We start from the raw sequence: 22,977 nt of genomic DNA on the forward strand, positions 1-22,977 counted from the left end.
TTAAAATAAAGTTTCGAGGTTAGAAGTCACCGGGGTACGTAGATCAAGTATTCAGCTACTGCTTGCTGCGCTGAAATCCGAAAAATTGGGGTAGGAATTGGTCGCTGGAATGTCGCCGGGTCAGATTTGGTCTCTTCTTTTTTTATTTGATTCTCTCCGATTCTATCCCGTTGTCGGAGTGGAAACGGTAACCCACACTCCGGCGAGAGAGTGAAATAGCTTTAGGGAAGGAGGGAGGGGAAGTAGACAAGTAAAAATAGACTACGTAAATATATGCAATTTTTGTGTAAATCTAAATTGATCGGAACTTAATACAGAGCTCGTACACTGAATATTGACCCGAAATCTATAAAAAAAAAGAAATTACACCAAAAATATAACGTAATAATTGATGAATTGAGTTAAATATCATAATATTTCATGTTAAATTTCAATCGAGACAAATACTAATTGATGCAGCCTATTAATCAAAATTATTAATATACCTGTTGTTGTTGGACGTTGGTGAATGTAGCAAATATCTGTAAAATTCATTAAAAAATTAATTAAAATACACCCAAACTGACTCAACACTATGATCATTAAAAGGAGAGAGAGAGAGAGAAGTAAAATAGAGTACAAAATTGAAGCAGAAATGAATGTAGACCATGTTAACTATGCAGTACCTTTTCCCTAAAACCCTAAACCCCAATTCTTTTCTCCGTTGCTTTACCAATACTCCAAAATCTTGCTCCCCAAAGTCCTTCACTGTCGGAAGCATGAGTTCCGCGTCACGAATGTTCCAGCTGAAAGTTGACCCATTAACCGGAAACACTGAATGGGTCGTCATTGAAGAAGAAGATGAAGCTTCTGGAGATTCTACGAAACAGCTACTTGCTAATACTTCCTATCTTGATATGCTTAATGATACTCGCAGGAATAAAGCTTATAGGGAGGCCATTGATAAAACCATAACTAAACCTTGCCATGTTCTCGATATTGGGTATTCACTTAATTAAATTACTTTGAATTGTTGAAGGGGGTTGTCAGCATAACTGGTAAAGTTGTTTTTTGTCGTGTGATCAGTTGTTTGTTGTTGTGTGAGAGGTCACGGGCCTGAGTAATGTGAACAGCCTCTTGGGCTGTCTGTAATAGACCGCTGTGGTCCGGTCCTTCCCTGGACTCTGTGCATACTAGGAGCTAAGTGCATCGAGCTGCCTTTTAAATTACTTTGAAATGTGAAAGGGAGCATTAATGTAACTAGTAAAGTTGCTGCCACGTGAGCAGGAGGTCACAGGTTGGAGCCATGGAAACAACCTGTTAAGGCTGAGTACAATAGACCCATATGGTCCGGCTCTTTGCAAGACTCTATGCATAGCGGGAGCTTAGTGCAATAGACTGACCTTTAAATTACTTTGAAATGTTGAAAGGGAGCCTTAACTTAACTGAAAAAGTTGCTGCCGTGTGAGTTACACCACTGAGCAGTGAAGGGTGGCCAGTTGGATCCCTTCATCGAAAAATTATATTATGAATACAGAAAATTATATGAAATATTTTGTTCAAAAAATATTTTTCATACTGTATCTATAAAATCTTGAACACCCTTAACAAAATTTCTGGCTTCGCCAATGATGTGAGCAGGAGGTCATGTGTTCAGGCCGGGTAAACAACCTCTTACAGAGTGGTCCGGCCTTTCCCACAATAGAACCTTGTGGTCCGGCCTTTCCCTGGACTCCATGCATTGTGGGATTTTAGTGCACTGGACCGACTTTTAAATTAATTTGAAATGCTGAAAATGTTATCTCTAAGATATACAAATCCCAACTGTTACTTCATATGGTTTTGCTTCTATCGATATTTATACATTGGTGCTGGCTTTTAATATGTATAACTATAGATGAATCACTGGAGATACTGTCGACATACCTTATATTCCATGTTGTGTAATTGCTACTATAAGGCAACTACTTCTTCAATTGTAAAATCGTCCAGTAAATGATTCCCAAGATAAAACATTTTTCATGAAGAATATTTCCTCGACACTTGATGAACTCTTAATTTTTAACTGTGTTCAAAACTCAACCCCTTTATGTATAAAAATGGAATCAGCAGAAAATGAAGAACTAAAGAGGGTCTCTTGTAAGCTCTTTATCCTTTCAGTTTCTTCAGAATCAGAAGTAAGCAACAAAATTGAAAGGGGAAACACCAAAAAATGATTCAAGATGATAATAGATGAAAGAAAATGTATTCCATAGTAATATACAAAGTAACAACAAGGAATTGAAAAAAGGTGAGAACAGTTTGGTCCTATAAACTATGACTTACTGTTGACAAAATTTTTCCACAATAGTGTAGGCCATAAGACCTGTCATGGGTGGATGTATGGTTTGTTAATTTGGAGTCAAAAAATTATATTTTAGATTCTGATTCTTGATACAAATTGCAGAGCGGGAACTGGTTTACTATCTATGATGTCAGCCCGAGCAATGGGTCATGGAGATTCAGTGGAGAGCTCGGGCTCTAAGGGAATGGTTACCGCATGTGAGTCATATCTTCCTATGGTAAAATTGATGCGGAAGGTTTTGCATGCCAATGGTATGCAAAGAAAAATCCGCATCATCAACAAGAGGTCAGATGAACTAGAAGTTGGTGTGGACATGCCTTCACGGGCAGACGTACTTGTGAGTACACTAGCCTTTTTCTGTTTACTAGATTCAGAGCATATCCTTTTTCTGTTTACTGGATTCAGAGCATTGAAATACTTCTGCTTAACGTGTGCTCATGATTGACAACTAATCAGGATACTTCTGCTGGGACATCTAATTGGGAAACTAAACAAGTACTTAGTAGTCTAGGCAATCTTACTTGCAGAATTTGACTGATGGAGTGATAGATGCATTCACATATATCTACTGTTTAAATGTTAACAATTTGCAATCCTTTTCTGATCTTATTGATGTAACATTATTTAACATGGCGCTTTTCTACTTTTAAGTTTTGTGGATATCCGTGTTTGTTGCTCTATATGTTTTAATCGTGTGTATGCTAATTACTCTGTTTGTCCATTTGGCAACTTTTTTTCTTTTTTTTTTTTAAATTTTATTTTTATCCATTTGGCAACTAGACGTGGAGTTTAAATTGTTAAGAATATGTGCTCTGTTGTTTCATTTTGAATGACACACTTTTAATTAAAAATAGTGGGCGACTAGTTTGAAAGAGAAAACATCACCTCAAAAGTTTGAAAATTAAATAATTTTGAATTTTTAAAAGTTGTGAAAGTGCATAAATTAATACTATCAATGGTATGGTGTCCGACATTTTCGTAATGGCTCCTAATAAAGAGTGTATGATATTTATCTGATTGGAGGGAGTACTATATTAGTGGTAATGAGAATAAAACAGTACAATAATGCTCAAAAGTGAGTTCGTAGAGGAAAACATAACTTTACAGTTTAATATTTGATAGTAAAATAAATTTAAATTCTTGAAAGTTGTAATAATTATAATATTATAAGTCGAATTGTTCAAGCTTTTGGGATATTATAAAACAGAAAGAGTGTCATTATAAGTTGGGAAGAATGGAGTATATATTTTTGCTGGATGATAATTCAGATAGAGACATAATCGAGTCTAATTAAAATCTCATCAGCCTGGTCATTGGTCTACAACTAGAACTTAAGGCGATGCTATACATACTTGAAGGTTACCACTTGGACAAAAACAAGCATGGTGTATGTTCTAGATATAATGTGTTGGTTAGTTTGTTTTGAGTTTTTTTCATTTGTGTTGGTGGTTTGCCTCCTTTCCTGAACATCTTTTCTTAATGGAGATCCATGCTGCACATCTGCTGTTCTTTTATTAATATTAAAAGATTGAATGGTTGATTTTTAACCAAGCGTGTGTCATTGTTTCATAAGTACTTGATATTTGTTTACCATTCAATTCAGGTTAGTGAAATACTCGACTCTGAGCTTTTGGGGGAAGGCTTAATTCCAACTCTGCAGCATGCTCATGACAAGCTGCTGACTCACAATCCAAAAACAGTGCCTTACCGAGCAACGATCTATGGTCAGGTGTTTGACCAAGGTTATTATATTTAAGTATTCTTTGCTAATTGTTAAGTTTAATTTACTTCTTATAGTTGGCTTTTATTTACTCGTTCTTAGGACTAGCTCTACATCACATGGTTATGACATAGACCCACAAAGGGGCTCCTGGTCAAATCTCAAAAGGAGTCAGAAGAGCAATGAGTAGTCTCTGTGCTGATAATAATGAGTAATTTGATTAATCACCAGCCCAAAGCTAGAGAAAACCTCAAAGTATCCAAATTAACTGAAAAAGAAAGTAGTCATGTATAATAGCATGAAAGCTGGATGGACACCAGAGTCACCACAAAAAAAAAAAAAAGAAACATGTACCATTGTCGCCTCTTCCTGCATTTTAGTTTACTGGAAAAGAAGTTTGCCACCTCTTCCTGTAGGATCACGAGCCATTAATGGAACATGTTTCTTTTTAATTCTAGGCATAAGTTGGACCATGCCTAATTCCGTAGTTGAATATTTTTAAGGCTGGAACAGAGAGGGGTTTAGTAAGAAATCTCTGAAAACTTGAAATTCCATATCTCAGGCCATTTGGTGGATTTTCTGCTTCGAAAGAAACAATATAATCGTTGAAGGAAAAAAGAGTAACACACACAACCTTAAACAAAGATGCCCTTTTTGGTAACTTTTTGGTGCAATAGGTTTATTGTACATGATGCAGTTGGACTGTTAAACTCAATAGAAGGATTGCGTGACCTGCAATTATGCCTATTGCACAGACTTAGTGCACAGATTTTATAACAACAACAACAAACCCAGTGTATTCCCACATAGTGAGGTCTGGGGAGGGTAAGATGTACGCAGTCCATACCTCTACCTCTAAAGTAGAAAGGCTGTTTCCGATAGACCCCCGGCTCGAGACACGGAATACTACACAAATTCATAGTAAAGCATGGAACAAGATGGCATAACATAAATACGACACCCACAAGTAATAGAAAACAGAGAAAAGTAAACAGATTCGTAATAAAGCATGAAACAGGGTATCATAACAAGAATAATACCCCCACCAAGTAATTCCCTACACTAGCGACCCAAACTGACCCTAGCCTTCTGCCCTAATTCGCGTCCTTCAGATCTTCCTATCTAGGGTCATGTCTTTAGTGAGCTGTAAGTGCTCCATGTCCCGCATAATCACCTCTCCCCAGTACTTCTTCGGCCTACCCCTACCCCGCCTAAAACCATCCAAAGCTAGCCTCTTACACCTACGAACCGGGGCATCCATGCCCCTCCTCATTACGTGTCCGAACCATCTCAATCGGACTTCCCACATTTTATTCTCCACTGGAGTCACACCAACCTTCTCCCTGATAGTCTCATTCCGAACTCTATCCCCCCTAGTCAACCCACATATCCAACGCAACATCCGCATTTCAGCCACCTTCATTTTTTGAATGTGGGAGTTCTTAACTGGCCAACACTCCGCTTCATACAACATGGCCGGACGGACTGCCACCCTGTAGAATTTGCCTTTAAGCTTGGGCGGCACCTTCTTATCACACAACACCCCCGAAGCGAGCTTCCACTTCATCCATCCCGCCCCAATACGGTGCGAGACATCCTCGTCAATCTCACCGTTACCCTGAATCACGAATTCAAGATACTTGAAACTATCCCTCTTACATACCGCCTGTGATTCCAACTTCACTACCATCTCATTCTCCAGCCTCACGTCATTAAACTTGCATTCCAAATACTCTGTCTTGCTCCTACTCAACCTGAACCCTTTAGACTCAAGAGTTTGTCTCCACACCTCTAATTTATCATTCACACCTCCCCGCGTCTCATCAATCAAAACTACATCATCTGCAAAAAGCATACACCAAGGCACCTCTCCTTGAATACGTCGCGCCAACACATCCATCACCAAAGCAAACAAAAAGGGTCTAAGAGTAGATCCCTGATGCAATCCTGTCAAGACAGTGAAATGCGCTGAGTCTCCTCCCGCCATCCTCACCTGAGTTTTAGCTCCATCATACATGTCCTTAATTGCTCTGATATATGCCACCGGGACTCCACTCGCCTCCAAGCATCTCCAAAGCACCTCCCTGGGGACTTCGTCGTATGTCTTCTCCAAGTCGATAAACACTATGTGCAGGTCCTTCTTTCTTTCCCTATACTGTTCCACCAGCCTCCGTACCAAGTGAATTGCCTCCGTCGTCGAGCGGCCAGGCATAAATCCAAACTGGTTCTCCGAAATAGACACTATCCGTCTCAGCCTCACCTCGACCACTCTCTCCCAAATCTTCGTAGAGTGACTCAATAACTTAATACCCCTATAGTTATTGCAACTCTGAATGTTACCCTTGTTCTTATAAAGAGGGATCATAGTACTCCACCTCCAAGCCTCGGGCATTTTCGCCGTCTTGAAAATTTCGTTAAACAATCCAGTCAACCACCTTAAACCAGCCTCGCCAGAAAACTTTCAAAAATCCACCGGTATCTCATCAGGCCTCGTCGTCCTACCCCTTCGCATCCTGCGAACAGCCTCTCTAACCTCCTTTACCTTAAAATGTCTACAATAACTAAAATCCCGACACTCCTCTGAGTGCTCCAGCTCCCTTAACACAATAGCTCTATCCCCTTCGTCATTCAAGAGCCTATGACAATACGACTGCCATCTATTCTTAATATGGCCGTCCTCCACCAACACTGTACCGTCCTCCCCTTTAATGCACTTCACCTGGTCGAGGTCACGACCCTTCCCCTCCCCAGCTTTAGAGAGTCTAAACAACTTTTTTTCCCCTCCTTTCTCCTGTAACCCCGCATACAAGCTCTCAAAAGCTGCTGTCTTAGCCGCCGTAACTGCTAACTTAGCCTCCTTCCTAGCTAACTTGTACTCTTTCCTGTTTACCCGCTTCTCTTCTTCGTCCTTACTCTCAACCAACTTAGCATACGCCCCTTTCTTGGTCTCCACTTTCTTCTTAACCTCTTTATTCCACCACCAATCCCCCCGATGTTGCCTGGCCCGGCCCCTAGAAACACCCAACACCTCACTAGCATTCTCCCTGATGCACCTAGCCACCCTATCCCACATACTATCCACGTCCCCCCTACACTCCCACACCCCTATTCCCGCCAACTTCTCCCCTATTTCCCACGCATTCACTGGCGTCAAGCCGCCCCACTTAATTCTAGGTCTACACTCCTCATCCCTTCTTTTCCTATCCTTCTTTATACCCAAATCCATAACCAAGAGCCTATGCTGGGTCGAAAGATTCTCACTCGGAATGACCTTACAGTCCTTACACAACACCTTATCCCCTTTTCTAAGCAACAAAAAGTCAATCTGGGTCTTGGCTATCCCGCTTCGGAAGGTGATCAGGTGATCGTCCTTCTTCGGGAAGCCCGAGTTCACCACCAGCATCCCAAAGTACCTCGCAAAATCCAATAGAGTAGCCCCCTCTTCATTTCTTTCCCCAAAACCAAAACCACCATGCACATCACCAAAGCCTCCCGGTAACGCCCTGATGTGCCCATTGAAATCTCCTGCTACAATAATCTTCTCCGAGCTAGGCACGCCTCTCACCACCTCATCCAAAGCCTCCCAAAACTGCATCTTCTCCTCTCCATCCAAGCCCACTTGCGGCACATAAACACTACACACGTTCAGGGTAAACCCCCCAATGACCAACTCAACAGTCATCAACCTATCGCTGATCCTCTTTACCTCTACTACCTGACCTCTAAGCTCTTCGTCTACTAAGATGCCAACTCCATTCCTACGCCTATCGCTCCCAGAGTACCAAAGCTTGTAACCATCCACATCCATAGCCTTAGACCCTACCTACTTGGTCTCTTGAACACACGCAATATTAATCCTCCTCTTTCTAAGAATCTTCAACAAGCTCTATGGACTTACCCTTAAGAGTCCCTATATTCCAAGACCCAACCCTCAGCCTACCATCTCTATCCACACGTCTTCCTCTACCACCCCTGAGGCCAAACCTTGGCCTCCCTCCCACCCCCACCCTTTCCTCTTCCCCCGCCCCCACAACAGCCCCCCGCCCCAACCCCCTCGGACGTGACCCTATCCAACCATCAACGCCCACAGCCACTACTACAAGAAAATATAAACAATGGTAGTAACAAAGCAGCAGCAGAAATAATCAAGAAACAAAACTAAACTCTAATAGGGAGAAAAAACAAAACCAAGGTAAGGACAAAACTAACAGTAAGAAAAATAGAGCACACTAATGGCCTGGCATCAAGGACAGCCAAACAAATAATAAGGAGTGCACAGATTTTATAAAAACTTTAATTACATATCGAAAAGAAACATTGTGCCACTGTCCTGATAAAAAAAATTAAATAAATAAAAGAATAACATTATACAATTCTGAAATGCAATAAAAAGACAACGGAACATCGGATAATCTGCCAAGAATCCTACCTGTGTCACCTATCTAATGACAGATGTGGGTCATTTCACCTTAAAATCAGAGCTTCTGCATTGCCCAAATCTTATTACCTCAAGTTAGAGAAGTAGACAATAGGATACCTGATACCATATAGGTGATAGAAAGAAAAAGAAGAGCTCATTTTGTGCAATACTATCACTATAAAAGAAATTCGGGTTTACACTATCAGAGAAATAAATAAATTGGTGTACCAATTGTTTTACATCTGTTCTACCGATTGGGTTTGTTCAGGGCCCTTTGGTTGCAGGATGCTCAGCTTTTACCTCCAATTTTCCATAAACTGGCTGTTTAGTCGTCCTGACTCAAAACCCAGTTCTGTTTTTGGTAGGCCATGAAGACAAAAGTTGAATCATCCTTTAGCCTGCTGCTGTGTAGATAACTTGTATTTCCTGATTGTCAGACTGAGTTTACTATTTTTACATCAACTTAAATTCAGGTGCATGTGCAGGTTCAAGTGCTTCTCAGTAACTTTTGGATAAACTTATCATGAATACAGTTATTTTGAAGCTCACTTCAGATCTGTAAATGATCTGATATTCCTTTAACCTTTATATTTATTAAACTTAGCCAGTCAGTAGTAACTTTCCTGCCATTATATTACTTGCTTGTGATGGACTAAATTTGATAGGATAGGTTCCGACCTCTACATTCTTGTGGTTGTAAATCAGTTTTCTTTTCCCCAATCCGCCTTTCAGCTGGTAGAAAGCACAGATTTGTGGAAGCTGCACGATTTGTTTAACAATGAAAAAGGAGTACTAGATGGAATTCGTCTTGTTCCTGAGGAAATGGATGCAGCTGTATGTGTCAAACACCAACAATTTTCCATGCATTGTGATGCATTGAAAGAGGACATCAAATTGGTAAAGTACTTCTGAATAAAAGATGTTTCTGTATTGACAATTGTTGAAATACCATCTCACTTCAATTTCTACAGCTGTCAGAGCCCTTCAAAGTATTTGACTTTGACTTTTGGAGAAGGCCAGATAGTCATCGTGAAACCAAACTGAGTGTAAAAGCTACTGATACTGGCACTATTCATGCTATAATCTCATGGTATTATTATGATGCTGAACTGATTGTGTTCTGTTACATTCTTATGTGAAACATAACTATCAGTTAGTTTCTTTTTAGGTGGTTGCTCCAGCTTGATGAAGGCGGCACTGTCTTCTACTCCCCTGCACCAAAATGGATAAGCTGCCCAGCTAATGTGGAAGGACCAAATGTATCCATCAGCTGTAAGTGGAGTATCTCTATGTTTACCCTTCTTTTTACCATGAGTTAAGACTTTTGGAGTTTCTAGAGGCAATTTGAATAGAACTGAATGCTTTTTCACTTATGAATTTCAACAACATTCATGTTAAGTGTGCTGCCTGCGCTGACAAACCGTTGGAGATGGGGATTCGTTGTAAAACTTTATAGTGGTCCTTTAAAATATTTGTAGTTGCCCAACCTCAAAAGAAAAAAAGTTGACGGGAGATATCATTTTAACATTGTTGTATAGAGTTTCCTACTCTACTGCCTGGTAAATGTGTTGCTTTAAAAAGCTGTTTATATAACCAAGGAGTATTCTTTCACATTATTATATTTGCTGTTGGTGTCCTTCACGTGTATAAATGGAAAGTTAAGTAACAATCTTCCTAATATCACAGTCAAACTTTATTCCTTATTTGTGCTTGTCTAATGCACTATAGGTTGTGACAACTGGTGTGACCATTGGAAACAGTGTGTTTGGTTCATCCCAATGAAAGGGTTGTCTTTATTAAAGGATGAAAATGTTAGTTTGCTGGCTGCTCACACTGATACTAGCATTTCATATGAGATGGAGACTTTGTCCCAGAACATGAAACTTGGACGAAGTGAGCTCAGCACTCAGAAGTACCAGATAACTCTGCCACCAGAAAAAATTTCATTATACTGTGATGTCAGTTGGAGATGCTCAATGCTAACAGCTATAAAAAATGCAGTAAGTTATCACATCTTTTCCTTGGAACCACATATGCCAAAGGAATGTCTGTACATGTGCATCCATTAGGTGTAGTGTTCTTTAAAATTGGGAACTATGGACCTTAACCTGTACACTACAAATGAAAACCTATTCAGATGTTTGCAATGCTGGTCCATCGTATCCTGGTTTGCTTTTGATGTACCTGAAGCCCTTATGCTTTCATATTTTCCTTGCTAACTTATAGTTGCTTATTTCCCAGTTCCCTCTTGCCTACTTTTTTTTTTTGATAAGCTTCCGTGTCCCCTTCTGCCTCACTTTCTTGAAACTTGAAGTACCTAGTTGCTGGTGTGGTGATTCTTTACTTGAGTATGAACTTTCCTCATGCTGCATATGCCACTCCATGAGGACACGGACATCTAATACACAGGTGAATCCAGGATCTAGAGGTAGTAGGTTCAGGAGGAGTATGGTTTTAATTTTCACCCAGAGAAGCAATAAACCCTCTCTTCTTAAGAAGCAGGAGTGATCACTTTTAAATTTTAATAACACTGGCGAGTATAACTCCATGGTATTGTGCCAGAAAGAAAAATCTCAGTATAACTCAAGTTTATTGTTCTAATTCTCTAATAGAAGAAAAGTAATTGTTCTAAATCTTTTTCTTGTTTTCTCGGGGTATCTTTTCATCCTTCCATTTCTCATTTTGCTTCCTGCATTAACTCTTGAACTGAGGAACAAAGTTAGCCAAATATCAGGTGTCTTATAATGTAGGATTGTGCATAGAGGTGTCAAAATGAACCCAAATTACGCTGACCCGCCTGGCCCGCCCAACCCACCCAATATTTAATGGGTTGGGTTCAAGATAATTTATTATTGGGTAATTCTCAACCCATTAAGTCTCAACACATTTTTAAATTGGGTTCAAATGAGCCCAATTCAATCTCCACTTCAACCCGTTTAATAGAAAAATAATTTTCTTAATGAAATTAGGAAAAACAAAGGACAATGTGTCCTCCCACTCTCAAAATGACCCACATCACCTCACCCCAACTCCACTACACCCCCCACCTACCCCCCCCCCCCCCCCCCCCCCCCCATTAAATATATTATTTTTATTTCTTAAAAAGCTTTTTATAAATTTTTTTTTTTGCCCTCACCCCACCTCATCCCCATCCCTCTCCCTACCCCGAACCCCCACCCCCCAAAATTAATTCTTTTAATTGTTTTGAAATAAATTGAAAATCTTTTCTTACCTCACGATCAAAATCCTACCCCCCCTTCACCGCATCGCCTACCCCTCCCAAAAAAGATATTTTTTTAAGAAATATATTTTAAAAATAAATAAATAATCTTTTCTTATAAAATAAATTCTTACCCCAACCCCATCTCCCCCTACCCCTGCACCCCCTTATACGACAATACCCTATCCCAAAAAATATAGTTTTTAAAAAAAGTTAAATTTTTTTTTTTTTAAGAAAAAAAAACTTTTACCTCAACCCCCATCCCTTCCCTACCCCCCACACCCCACACCCCTACCCCGACACTGTTCTCAATTTTTTTTAAAAAAGTATATATATTTTTAAGAAACTTTAATTTTTTTTTAAAAATAAAATTCTTACCCCACCCCTATGACATACCCCTTTCCCAAAAAGTTATTTTTTTTGAAAAAATTTTTTTTTTTTAAAATTCTTATCTCAACCGCATCCCAACCCCTTACCCCTCCCCAAAAAATAATTTTTAGTTTAAAAAAATTAAATTAAAAAAAATTTCTTACCCCACCCTCACTCTCTACCCACCCACCCAACTTTTCAAACCCATCCAAATTTATTTTCTTGAGTTGGGTTTACAAGGGGTAAATATCATTATGTTAATATTTTTTAGTCTAAGCGGGTCAAATTGGGCGGGTCAAGAGCCAACCCGATTTTTACCCATTTCAACCCAAAGTGAATTTGGACGGGTCATGACCCAACCCGATATCCAATTCAACCCATTTAGTATTTTCAATCTCAACCCAACCGCCCATTTGACACCCCTAATTGTGCATGTTATTAGCTTTTGCATGGATCTAATTGCTTGTTTAGCAATCTTTACTAATTTTATTTACTACGATTTGTCAGTTAAATTAATAGTGCTTCATTGCTCCTTACAGATGAAGCAGAAAATGCCCTCCTTGAGCGTTGTTGTGGATGATAGCATATTTTTGGCTGTTGCTCTGGCCCATCTCACAAAAGGGTCTCATGTGATTTCACTGTTTCCAGGATTGCAAGAGAGAGGTGTGCATTATTTGCAAGCTGTTGCAGCTTCAAATGGTTATTCAAAGGATCAGGTAGAAGTCCAAAAGATCTGCGAACTGTTGACCTCTCAAAATAGTAAGAGAAAGGTAGAGAATTCATATTTAGCATTTTTTTCTTTGAACCTCAACCAAGATCGCAGCTTCTCATTGTCTCTTCAAATTTTTTTTCCCATGATATGTAACTTTGACGTTATACCACTTTCTTGCAAATGCTGATGAATTATTGTTTTTTTGTAGATTGACTTGATTGTTGGAGAACCTTTCTATTATGGAAACAACAGTGTGCTCCCGTGGCAAAATCTGCGATTTTGGTAAGTGATGTAACTCGTTCTGCTGATTTTAGTTATCCTTTTGACAAGAGTCTTGGAGTTTCGTCTCTTTGGATTTGTACTTGTTTCATCTTTCTTGCATTTGCTTTTATTCGTGATTTTGCCTACTTTTTCGATAAATCTCTTGACACTTGATAGTGCTGATCAGCCGTTATGTCTTTTGAAAACAGCAAAAGAGGATTGATATCATTAACACTATAGAGTTTTGATAACATGTATGGTTTGTAATCTGTAACAAAATCTTAGCCAGCATTTCACTGAGCAACTATGTATGGAGCTTGTAAAATTAGCCATGCTACCCGTATCTTTTACAACTTTTAGATTACACTGGACAATAGATTGAGGAAGTATGCTTTAGCTGATGTCTAAGTTACTTCTTTCTTTCAAAGTAGGTGTTATTCGTATCTCCAAATGGCCCCTCCCCCCCCTGTTATGCTACTTTTCTCCAAAAACAGAAACAAAAGGGCTTTCTTTGTCTTTCTGGATTCTGCATCTCTTCCAGCTGGGCAGAAGCACTATATTAATGAACCGTGTATTATCTACCTTAATGTAAAATAACTTGAAGAACAATACTCCATATTTTCCTATATCAACCACTTGAATTTAATCAGAATGCCTATGCACAACACAGTTTCTTGCGAGCCATGTAGGAATCACAATCAACACTAAAGAACTACATAACCATATTATCAGTTACTACCAAACGAGCATTAGTTCGTTTGTTAAAAGCGGTTATCAGATAATGCTGTAATTTAACTTATTCTAAGCTCTGATTAGGAGTGAAATCCCAGTGGCAAGAACCTTTACATCCAACCATGAGTAAAATGGGATAAGGCTGTGTTGGGCTCTTGGCTAGGGGGTCTGGGGAGGGGGTTGGGGTGGGGTTTACTGTATTCCAGAAATATAATTTTGTTTCATATGATGCTACATTATGGTGCGGTTACTATTTGGCCTAAACAATCTCCAGATTTGGAGATTCTGAAAATCAGAAATGACCGCAACTACAATGCAATGGTGTGACCTGCTACCATTAACCACTGAGTGGGGCTGGGTTGTTCGTTTCCGTAAAAGAATTGTGTAACTTCTTCATGGAATTTGTATAAATATTCTCTTCTTTTTTAGTTTTAAAAAAAAAAAATCTTCTTCTTTTGTTTTTTTGTGTGAAGTGGGGTGGGGGGTACCTGTAAACATTGAAACTTTCTTCATGGAATTGGTATAAGTATCCGTTCTGATCCTGATGTCATATGTAGGAAGGAAAGAAGCTTATTGGATTCAATCCTATCAGAAGATGCAGTAATTATGCCTTGCAAAGGATTGTTAAAGGCGTGTGCAATGTATCTTCCTGTAAGCTTATAGATGCAGTCTGTTCAATGCTTTAACCACGTGACAACTACTAATCATGTGATGGACATGTTAAACTGTTTTTGCAGGACCTTTGGAGAAGTCATCGGTGCCTGCAAAATATTGAAGGTTTTGATCATTCAGTTGTCAATTCCACATTAGGGGCATGTGGAGGTTTACCTTCTGGACAAGAGAATCCTACTCTGCCTTTTTCAATCTGGCAATGTGGGGAGAGCAAGGTAGTTTACATCGTTTCTGAAGAAGAATGCTACAAATGAGACTATCTAATGCAACAAAATTAAGTCTGTTGTTGATAAAGTTAAGATTGTAAATTACAGGAAATGAGTGACACGGTTACTATCATGGAATTCAATTTCTTGAAACTGATAAACTCATGTTCTGGAAAAGCTAAGGTATCAACCTTACATGTAAACCATCAGGGTTCTGCAGGATATATTTTTGTTTACATTAAAGGCGGTTTGCAACATTAGCTCACAAATCCAAGGTTTTGCAGGTAGAATTTATTGCACGTGGAAAATGTCATGGATTTGTTCTTTGGATTGACTGGGTGATGGATTCAGAGGAGTCCATTGTCTTGTCTACAGGACCAGGTGTGTCTTTGAGAAGTTGCAGTCTTGACAATAATTGCTGAGACATTTCTTTTGGGGTGTCATATGCTTGCTTGCTTTTTTTTTTTTTCCACAATTTTGCACTATCCCTTTATCCTTGACGTGAAGTTGCATTATTAACTTAATGATCTTCAACTGATTTAGAACAAAGATACTGGAAGCAAGGTGTAAAGCTTCTGAAGGAGCCCCTGGCTGTGGGGAGCCATAGCTCTGCCACCACTGATTGCCACTCAGCAGAAATTAGAACATCTTTCGATGCATCAACTGGTGACCTCATTGTAGATTATGCGTTCTTATAACCAAGAGTGCATCAATTGTCTTGCCCAATTTGACATGATGCAGAGTATAATCATCTCAGTGCCATCCAAGGCCAGAGCTGTAAGTCATCGTACTCCTCACTCTTGCGTGGCATAAATACATTGACAATGAAGGTCTAGCCCAAATTCTAAGGCCACAGCTTCGAGGATGTTAGGGTTCCAGTGATTGTCACTGTCAGCACTGCTTGCTGTGTAATACTGCAGTCTGCAACTCCTTGATAACTACTTACTGTGTGATTATATTACCTAAATGTGGCCTTGTGCGCAGATTTTCTCCATCTAGGTCTGTATTTTGAGTGGATTGATCTACCATTCTAAGTGTTTTGTACATTTCGCCATTTTAAAAGTCATCTTCATCGCTTTATTTGTAGTATGTTGAAAGACTTTAGTCGTAAAAACACACTTTTGTACTCCGGTTTGTTACTTTGTTTGAAGATTAAAAACCTCAGTCTTCATTTTCGTGCCAAGGAAATGGTGAAGAATTATGGCTGCTTGATCGAGTTGTAATTCATTTCTTAACCATAAGGAGCCTATAAAACATATATCCCAGGTAAAAAGTTCTAAATCAACCTAGAAATTATTATTAAGCAGACAGAGATAGTTAATAAATCTCTGTGACACTGTTGCTGTCATTCATTTCCCACTAAATTTCTATTGCCAATTGGCATGCAGGAACAAAAATAGCTAGGATATTTGAAACTAGGCCCAGTACTTGTCCTGATCCTAGTCCTCAACACATGATGTGAAATTATTACTTAACAAATTCATGTGTATAGGTAACAAATTCATGTGTATAGGTAGCATTTCTTTTTCCACTTTCCAAAGCCGTTAAATGGATGAGATATTTGTGGACTGGACTCCAATTACCATTTATTTTATAAAAGTACTGGACAATAACAATTAGCCAGACTCTCGCTTTTTTCCTTTCAGTAATTCTATGCACGTCACTTCCATTTTCTAACCTTTTGGAGCGTGTCATCAATTATCACTAGTTTGCTTTTTCCTATTGGATGTGTTTCTGAAAGACCTTGTTAGAGTAAGTTAATACTCCCTCTGTTTCGGAATAAATGAATTATTAAAGTATTTATTAGTATTTCAAAATAAGTGAATCGTTGAACTTTTTTCTCAAATTATCCTTATGATTTGACAAGCAAAAAAGGTTGCAGTTTTTTATTTTTTGGGTAAAAGAGACTTTAAGGGTAAAAATGAAAATTTATGTTAAATTTATATCTTTGATATTTTTTTATTAATTTGTGTGCTAAAATTCAATAATTCATTTATTTCGAAATGGAGGGAGTACAACAATTAATATGGGTAGTTTGTGAACAATTAATACTCTACTCCACCCAACATAGTCATAGTCGATCTAGTAACTACTCTATCGAAGTTACTTCTTAAGTCTTAATGTCACCTTAATGAAAATTTCAATTAATCACTAATTTTATCTAAAAAAAGTTCTGATTATTTATAAAATCAATTAAAACACTTATAAAGAGTTTTTCAGTGTTGATATTTATGAATTGCTCTGTTCATCTCAATTTTTGTGACGAATTTTTTTTTTTTCAGTAATCTTTCTTTCTTTTTAAAATTTGTATCAAGTCAAATGACTTTACATGAATAAAAAGGAGTTCTTTAATCAATTAAAGCTAAAATAAACTCTACCTTCTCGAGGAGGAATTAGGAAGGACAAAAACATGTCATGATATTGACTTCTCATCAACGAAACGCCCTTCAATGTTGACTTGCATACACTCGTTTCTACTACCTACATACATTACATTTTATTTGGATTATAGTCTCTCTCTCTCTTTAATATTATTTTATCTCCAAGTCTGTCTTCAATTCTTCTCACTTATCCATTAGCTGTCCAACAGTTTAAAAACACACACACACAAAAACCAAATATATTAACTTATTAATTCATGGGTTTGCATTTACTGATTGCTTTAAAGCTGAATTTGTTAGCGTCTTCTCGAAGTTTAAATACTCCTTTAATTGTAAGTTTGTTATGTCCTTTTCTAATAAGGCTAGCAGCTTGTAATTTAAAACCTCTCCACCAAATTTACTCTAATTTGGTTCGTTCAGTGAGGCTCTTTTTCTTCCAAATGAGTCAAATTACACTCAATTCTCAGCCCCCAACTCGTCGGAGTAGTATGAGGTGGGAAAGAGCTATTCGGCTTGTGTACGAGAGAGTGACACGTGTAAGGCATGTACAGTTCTGGGAGACGGATGAAGAAAGCTTGCGCGCACTTTCTATGATTGCCCTTTGAAGTGAGAAATTTGGTGGGAGATAATTTTCTACAGCAAAGATATTTTTCACCGACTCCAATGGGAATTTTTTGTGGGTAATGTCCATAGAGTTTAGTGCTTATGCTTGTACTAGCTGTCTTTTTAATCATGTTCTGTTTCTGCTTCAGAACTCATCGGATTAGGTGCGTATTTAAAGAGGCAGATGTTGAATTTAAATTCCTAGATTCTAGTGTTTGTTTATCGTACTTGTAAAGTTACGTTTTTGCAATTTAGTATTTATTTTTAATTTTTTTCTGAAAAATTTAGTAACTTTTTCACATATATATAATCATACATAGTGTAAAAAATATTGGATTCAGTTGAATAAAAGTTGATTATAGACGCCGACTTTGTGGTACATTCATTTCCTGGCTTATCTTTTAATCATGTCAAATATCTGTTTCAAATCTCTTTGGGCAATAGTCCTAATAATTGTGCTGTCAAGAACCAAATTAAGGATTTAAATTTGATAAGCTCAGGTGTTCGCCATTTATTGTTGAATAATTGTACTTTGAAATTTATGAGTTCAAAATTTAGTATTTTTTTGAAATTACAACTATTTTTTCACATATAATTATGCACCATGTTAACAATGATGGCGTTATATGTGAAATTAAGTACACACATGTGAAGTTCTTGAAAGACTTCAATGGAGATGAATGTATAAAGGAGAGTAGAAGAGAAAGAGAAGAGTAACTGAGAGAGAGTTGTAATTCATTGATTGAAAGAAAATAATGTGTGTAACTTCCTTTACATATGTGATGAATTATGTAAAGGAAGTAACATATATATATATATAGGTGTACAGAGTTAGTTATAGCTAACTCTTAACTCTTAACTAATTTGCTCAACTAGTATCAAGACTTGACTAATACACCATCATGTACTTAACACAACTTAGTTTCTGATTTATCACTTAATACACCCCCTCAAGTTAGGTGTCATGAAGATGTTTGACACTCCTAACTTGGAAACAAGATACATATGTCGAGCCTTGAAGAGACCTTTGGTTAGTAGGTCAGCAGGTTCCTCTGTGGTTGAAATGTAGTGAGGTTGAATATGTCCTTTTTGAATCTTTTCCCTGATAAAATGACAGCCAATTTCAATGTGTTTTGTTCTTTCATGAAACACAGGGTTGACTGCTAGTTGCATTGCAGATTTGCTGTCACTGAACAACTTAACTGGTAGTTTAATCCTCATGCCTATCTCATCCAGTAGTCCAAGTAACCAGGTAATTTCAGATAGAGTAAAGGCCATGCTTTTGTATTCTACTTCTGCAGAACTTCTGGAGATGGTAGTCTGTTTCTTTGATTTCCAAGCAATCAATGAGTCACCTAGCTTGACTAAGTATTCAGATACTGATCTTCTGATTTGTGTGCATGCTGCCTAATCAACATCACAGTAGGCAGTCAATTCTTCAATTGGTTTACTAGATATATACACACCTTGACCTGGCTGGTTCTTTACATATCTTGCTATCCCCAATGCTATTTCAATGTGAGTTTTTTTTTTTTGGTTTTTGTAGGTACTGACTTAGTGTTTGTACACTGTAGGCAATGCCAGGCCTAGTGATAGTTAGGTATAATAATTTGCCTATCAACCTTTAATAAGGTCTGATATCTGTTAGTGTAGGATCCTGCATACGATCTTTGTCCTTCTTGAGTTCATCATACTCCTTGCTAGTCAGTTTTGTGTTAGGATCCATAAGTGTTAATGCTGGTTTAGCTGCTGATAACCCAAGGTCTGATAAGAGTTCCAACACATACTTTCTTTGATGCATAATGAAACCTTTCTCAGATCTTGCAAACTCTATTCCAAGAAAGTATTTTAACTCTCCTAGGTATTTCATTTTAAATACTTATTGCAGTGAATCCTTTGCTTCTTTTATCAGCTGGAAGCCATCTCCAATAATTAGTAGACCATTTACATATACAAGAATTATCATAGTTCCCTTTTCACTTTTCCTCGTAAAGAGTGAGTGATCAAACTGGCTTTTTTTGAACTTCGGGTTTTGTAAGGCATCTTTCAGTTTAACATTCCATTCTCTAGGCGCTTGTTTAAGTCCATACAAGAACTTTGTGAGTCTGCATACTGATTTAATCAACCCCCTGGCTCACAAAACCTTGTGGAAGATCTATATATATCTCATCATATAAGTCCCCTTGAAGGAATGCCTTGTAGACATCCATTTGATATACATGCCATTATTTTGATGCTGCAATAGCTAAGACTGTTCTTACTGTGATCATTTTTATCACAGGGGAGAGTTTCTTGGTAGTCTATTTCTTCTTGCTGGTTGTACCCCTTAGCAACAAGTCTTGCCTTGAACCTTTCAATTTCTCTCGAAGCCTTGTATTTTATCTTAAAGATCCATCTGCAGCCTATGGATTTTTATCAGCTGGTAGAGTAGTGATGGTCCAAGTATTGTTTCTTTGTAGAGCCTCTATTTCTGACTTCATTGTTTCTACCCATCTAGGATCCTTAGTTTCTTCTCATATGTCTTTGGCTCTGTAACAGCATAGAAAATAAATAAATAATTTTGATATTTTGAAGACAGGTTATCATAAGAGACATAGTTAGCAATGTTATAAGGGAGCTCATGATGGTTTGAGTGTAGAGAAATGAAATCTTTCATCTATATAGAGGTTGTCTGTTTCTGGTAGATGATCTAATTGGCATCAGGTTAATTGGTTGAGTTTTATTTGTAGTAGAATTTTAAATTGTGAGTCCATGCTCTTGATCACTATGATTTATCTGCATTTGGATGGTGTATGTAGTATGAGTAAATGTTGTACTTCTATTTGTTTCATGTAAATCAGTAGAGAGAAGTTAAGTGTTTGTTGTATGAGGTACATGAGAAGTATGCATCTCTTCAGAAGAGAATCTCTCAATATTCTTGAAGAGTGGTACTTCAGGCATATTGTAACACCCCGTACTTTTGCTTTAGAATTTAGACTGTCGTTGCTACGTGTATAGACCCAACTAAATGATTCCGTATTAATATATGTGTGGTGATCACTCCTATAGTGTGCGAATACCTTTGAATATGAATTGAGGTCACAAGAATCCCCTAACTCTAAGACGAGTTGAAAACATTTCTATCGATTAAATTTTAGTGGACGTTTCAACATGGGTCAACTTCCACCGACTATTACTCCTAGAATATGATGAGTTAGAGGGCCTAGTATATGTCAAATGAAAGGTCTTCGAGTCTTCTTTCCAATGATATCAATTTCGCCTCAATCCTCTACCCAAGAAAAAATTTATGACTTTGCAAAGTGGAGTGCGTCGCCTAGCAATCACCTAAGGCTACTGGAAATGTTGTGTCATGGGCAATGCGTCGCCCAACCTAGCTTAGGCGATGGGAAAGGCGACGCCCAACCTATTTTAGTTGATGGGCAATGCAAGAAACAACCTAGCTTATGCTATAGGCAATTCCTCACATGCCCTATGGCCCAATGGCATAAATACTTCGTTTTAAAGTAATTTTAAGGGCAACCAAGTCTTTTTACATTCCAAAACCCTCCCTAAACAAACATACACGAAATTAGGGTCACAAATAACGTTTTGACTCTCTTAGATACCTAATTCATCTTTCAAGAACACAATAGGAGAAAAACAACTTAGGGTTAAGCATTTAAGCTCAAAGGATCAATTCTTCGCGAATTCTTCATCGATTAAGGTACGTAGGGCTTTCCTAACTACATGGGCATGGCTAAATCATTATTTTATGTTTTGAATGTTGAGGAATCATGTTTTCATGAAAAGCTTAAATTACAATGAAAAGTAACTATTAAAAATCCTTCATGTGATGTATGATTTTGGTCTTGAGGCCTTATGTTAAATTAAACTTTACTCGTGTATATGTATAAATGTGTTTTAAGTTTTGAAGTATGAATTGAGAGCATGAAGAACAAATTTCCTCTCTCATTATGTTACCTTTTGAATTACAAGTTAAGAGTTATTCGATTTCATGATTGTTTCGAGTAATTGAACACTACTTGTTTAAATGTTGAAAAGAAAGAATCTTTGCATGGTTTGGCATATGTTTTGAAATATGAATCCTCTTGTACCATTTGAATGATTTGGTGGTCCAAACACTTTGTTTTGAATGAAAGGATTGTAACGTGATACTATATGTCTTAGACATATGACTTGCAAATCTTGGTATGACGATACCAAAGCAGATGAATGCCATAGCAGATTCAGAACAGACTAAAATAGGAATTTTACTCGGATTTTCATAATTTGATTTAAGAAAGATACATGTTTAGAATTGACTAAAAATGGGCTTAAAGAGAGTTAAGTGGTTACCCGAAGAAAGTACTAGTTGAAAGACTCAATGCTAGAAATCGTGATTTGCCGACATGGGGTTATGGTACCATGCTTTGTGATCTTGTGTACCTTGATTCATGTCTTCCCAAATTGGGAATATGGTTAGGAGCCCCAATTTGTGATCTTGTGCACTACCATGACATGTTAATTTGATTGGGGATTTTGGCACCTTGCCGTGTGATTTTGCGTATCCCCCTTATTGATACTCCTATCCTGGCGGCAAACTTGGATTAGGGGCTTGGCCGCCGAGTCAAGGGCGGATTCCATATAGCCCGTGGAATTACAGATTGTAGGGTGTACCACCTATTTCAGAAGTAAGACAAAGAATGAGTTATGATTTCAAAGAATTTTTCAAAGTCTTTTAAAGTATGCCCATGTGTTTCATATATTATATCTAAAATCTTTTATGAATTGCTCTCACTTATGTTAAATATAGATACATTATTTATGATTGCTTTGCGTACCAGTACAATTGTATTGACCCCTATATTTCAGGAACTGAGGCTCGATCCTGAGGTCCCTTTAAGCAGTAGATTGACTTGACAGAAGTTGCAGCTGGTGAGCCTCCCTTACTTCGGAAGGCCTGGTTACAAAACTTGTGTGGTTATGTTATTTTGATTTATAGTTCGACTGGGGCCTTGTCCCAGAGTTCAGACAGATGATATTTTTAGTTAGTAGAGGTTTCGTAGATTAAATTCATGTACTTTGAATGTTATGAACTTTATTTTGTATTGTCCAGTTGAATTTAAAAAGTGACCATGTTTTCGTTTATTAATCTTCCGCATTTCTTTACATTGTATGAACATTGTGTATGATTACCAGATAGAATAGGGGCGCTCGGGCCTTCATGGTTTGAGATGCCCATCACAGACAGGGTCTCACTTGGGTTGTGACAAACTTGGTATCAGAGCACGGTTCATGGTCCCAAGGTGTCTGCGAAATGATGTCGGGTAGAGCTCTTTTTATGGGTGTAGCGCGCTACACTTATAAGCAGGGGGCTAC

General features: G+C 38.0%; 1 protein-coding gene and 1 long non-coding RNA gene across 3 annotated transcripts; both read left to right on the forward strand.

Annotated features, from left to right (window-relative positions):
* The first annotated feature begins 571 nt into the window (after positions 1-571).
* Positions 572-15,818, forward strand: LOC107872975 (protein arginine N-methyltransferase 1.6). 2 transcript variants are annotated; one of them, XM_016719663.2, is made up of 14 exons: positions 574-982; positions 2,426-2,660; positions 3,927-4,052; positions 9,196-9,360; positions 9,435-9,553; positions 9,632-9,735; positions 10,192-10,463; positions 12,592-12,822; positions 12,973-13,046; positions 14,315-14,408; positions 14,495-14,644; positions 14,744-14,818; positions 14,920-15,016; positions 15,179-15,818. In XM_016719663.2, the coding sequence occupies exons 1-14, from the start codon at positions 648-650 to the stop codon at positions 15,331-15,333; spliced, it is 2,232 nt and encodes a 743-aa protein (XP_016575149.1). In that variant the 5' UTR covers positions 574-647; the 3' UTR covers positions 15,334-15,818. The 2 variants fall into 2 exon arrangements, 1 of the variants encoding a protein (XP_016575149.1); XR_001675053.2 differs by lacking the exons at positions 14,920-15,016; positions 15,179-15,818 and having other exon boundaries at positions 572-982; positions 14,315-14,398.
* A 1,209-nt stretch (positions 15,819-17,027) lies between these two features.
* Positions 17,028-22,750, forward strand: LOC107872976. The gene is made up of 3 exons (XR_001675054.2): positions 17,028-17,696; positions 18,774-18,871; positions 22,471-22,750. It is a non-coding gene; the product is annotated as an uncharacterized LOC107872976 (long non-coding RNA).
* The last annotated feature ends 227 nt before the right edge of the window (positions 22,751-22,977 follow it).

This window comes from Capsicum annuum, chromosome 6 (genome assembly GCF_002878395.1).
Source record: "Capsicum annuum cultivar UCD-10X-F1 chromosome 6, UCD10Xv1.1, whole genome shotgun sequence".
Lineage (NCBI taxonomy): Eukaryota > Viridiplantae > Streptophyta > Magnoliopsida > Solanales > Solanaceae > Capsicum > Capsicum annuum.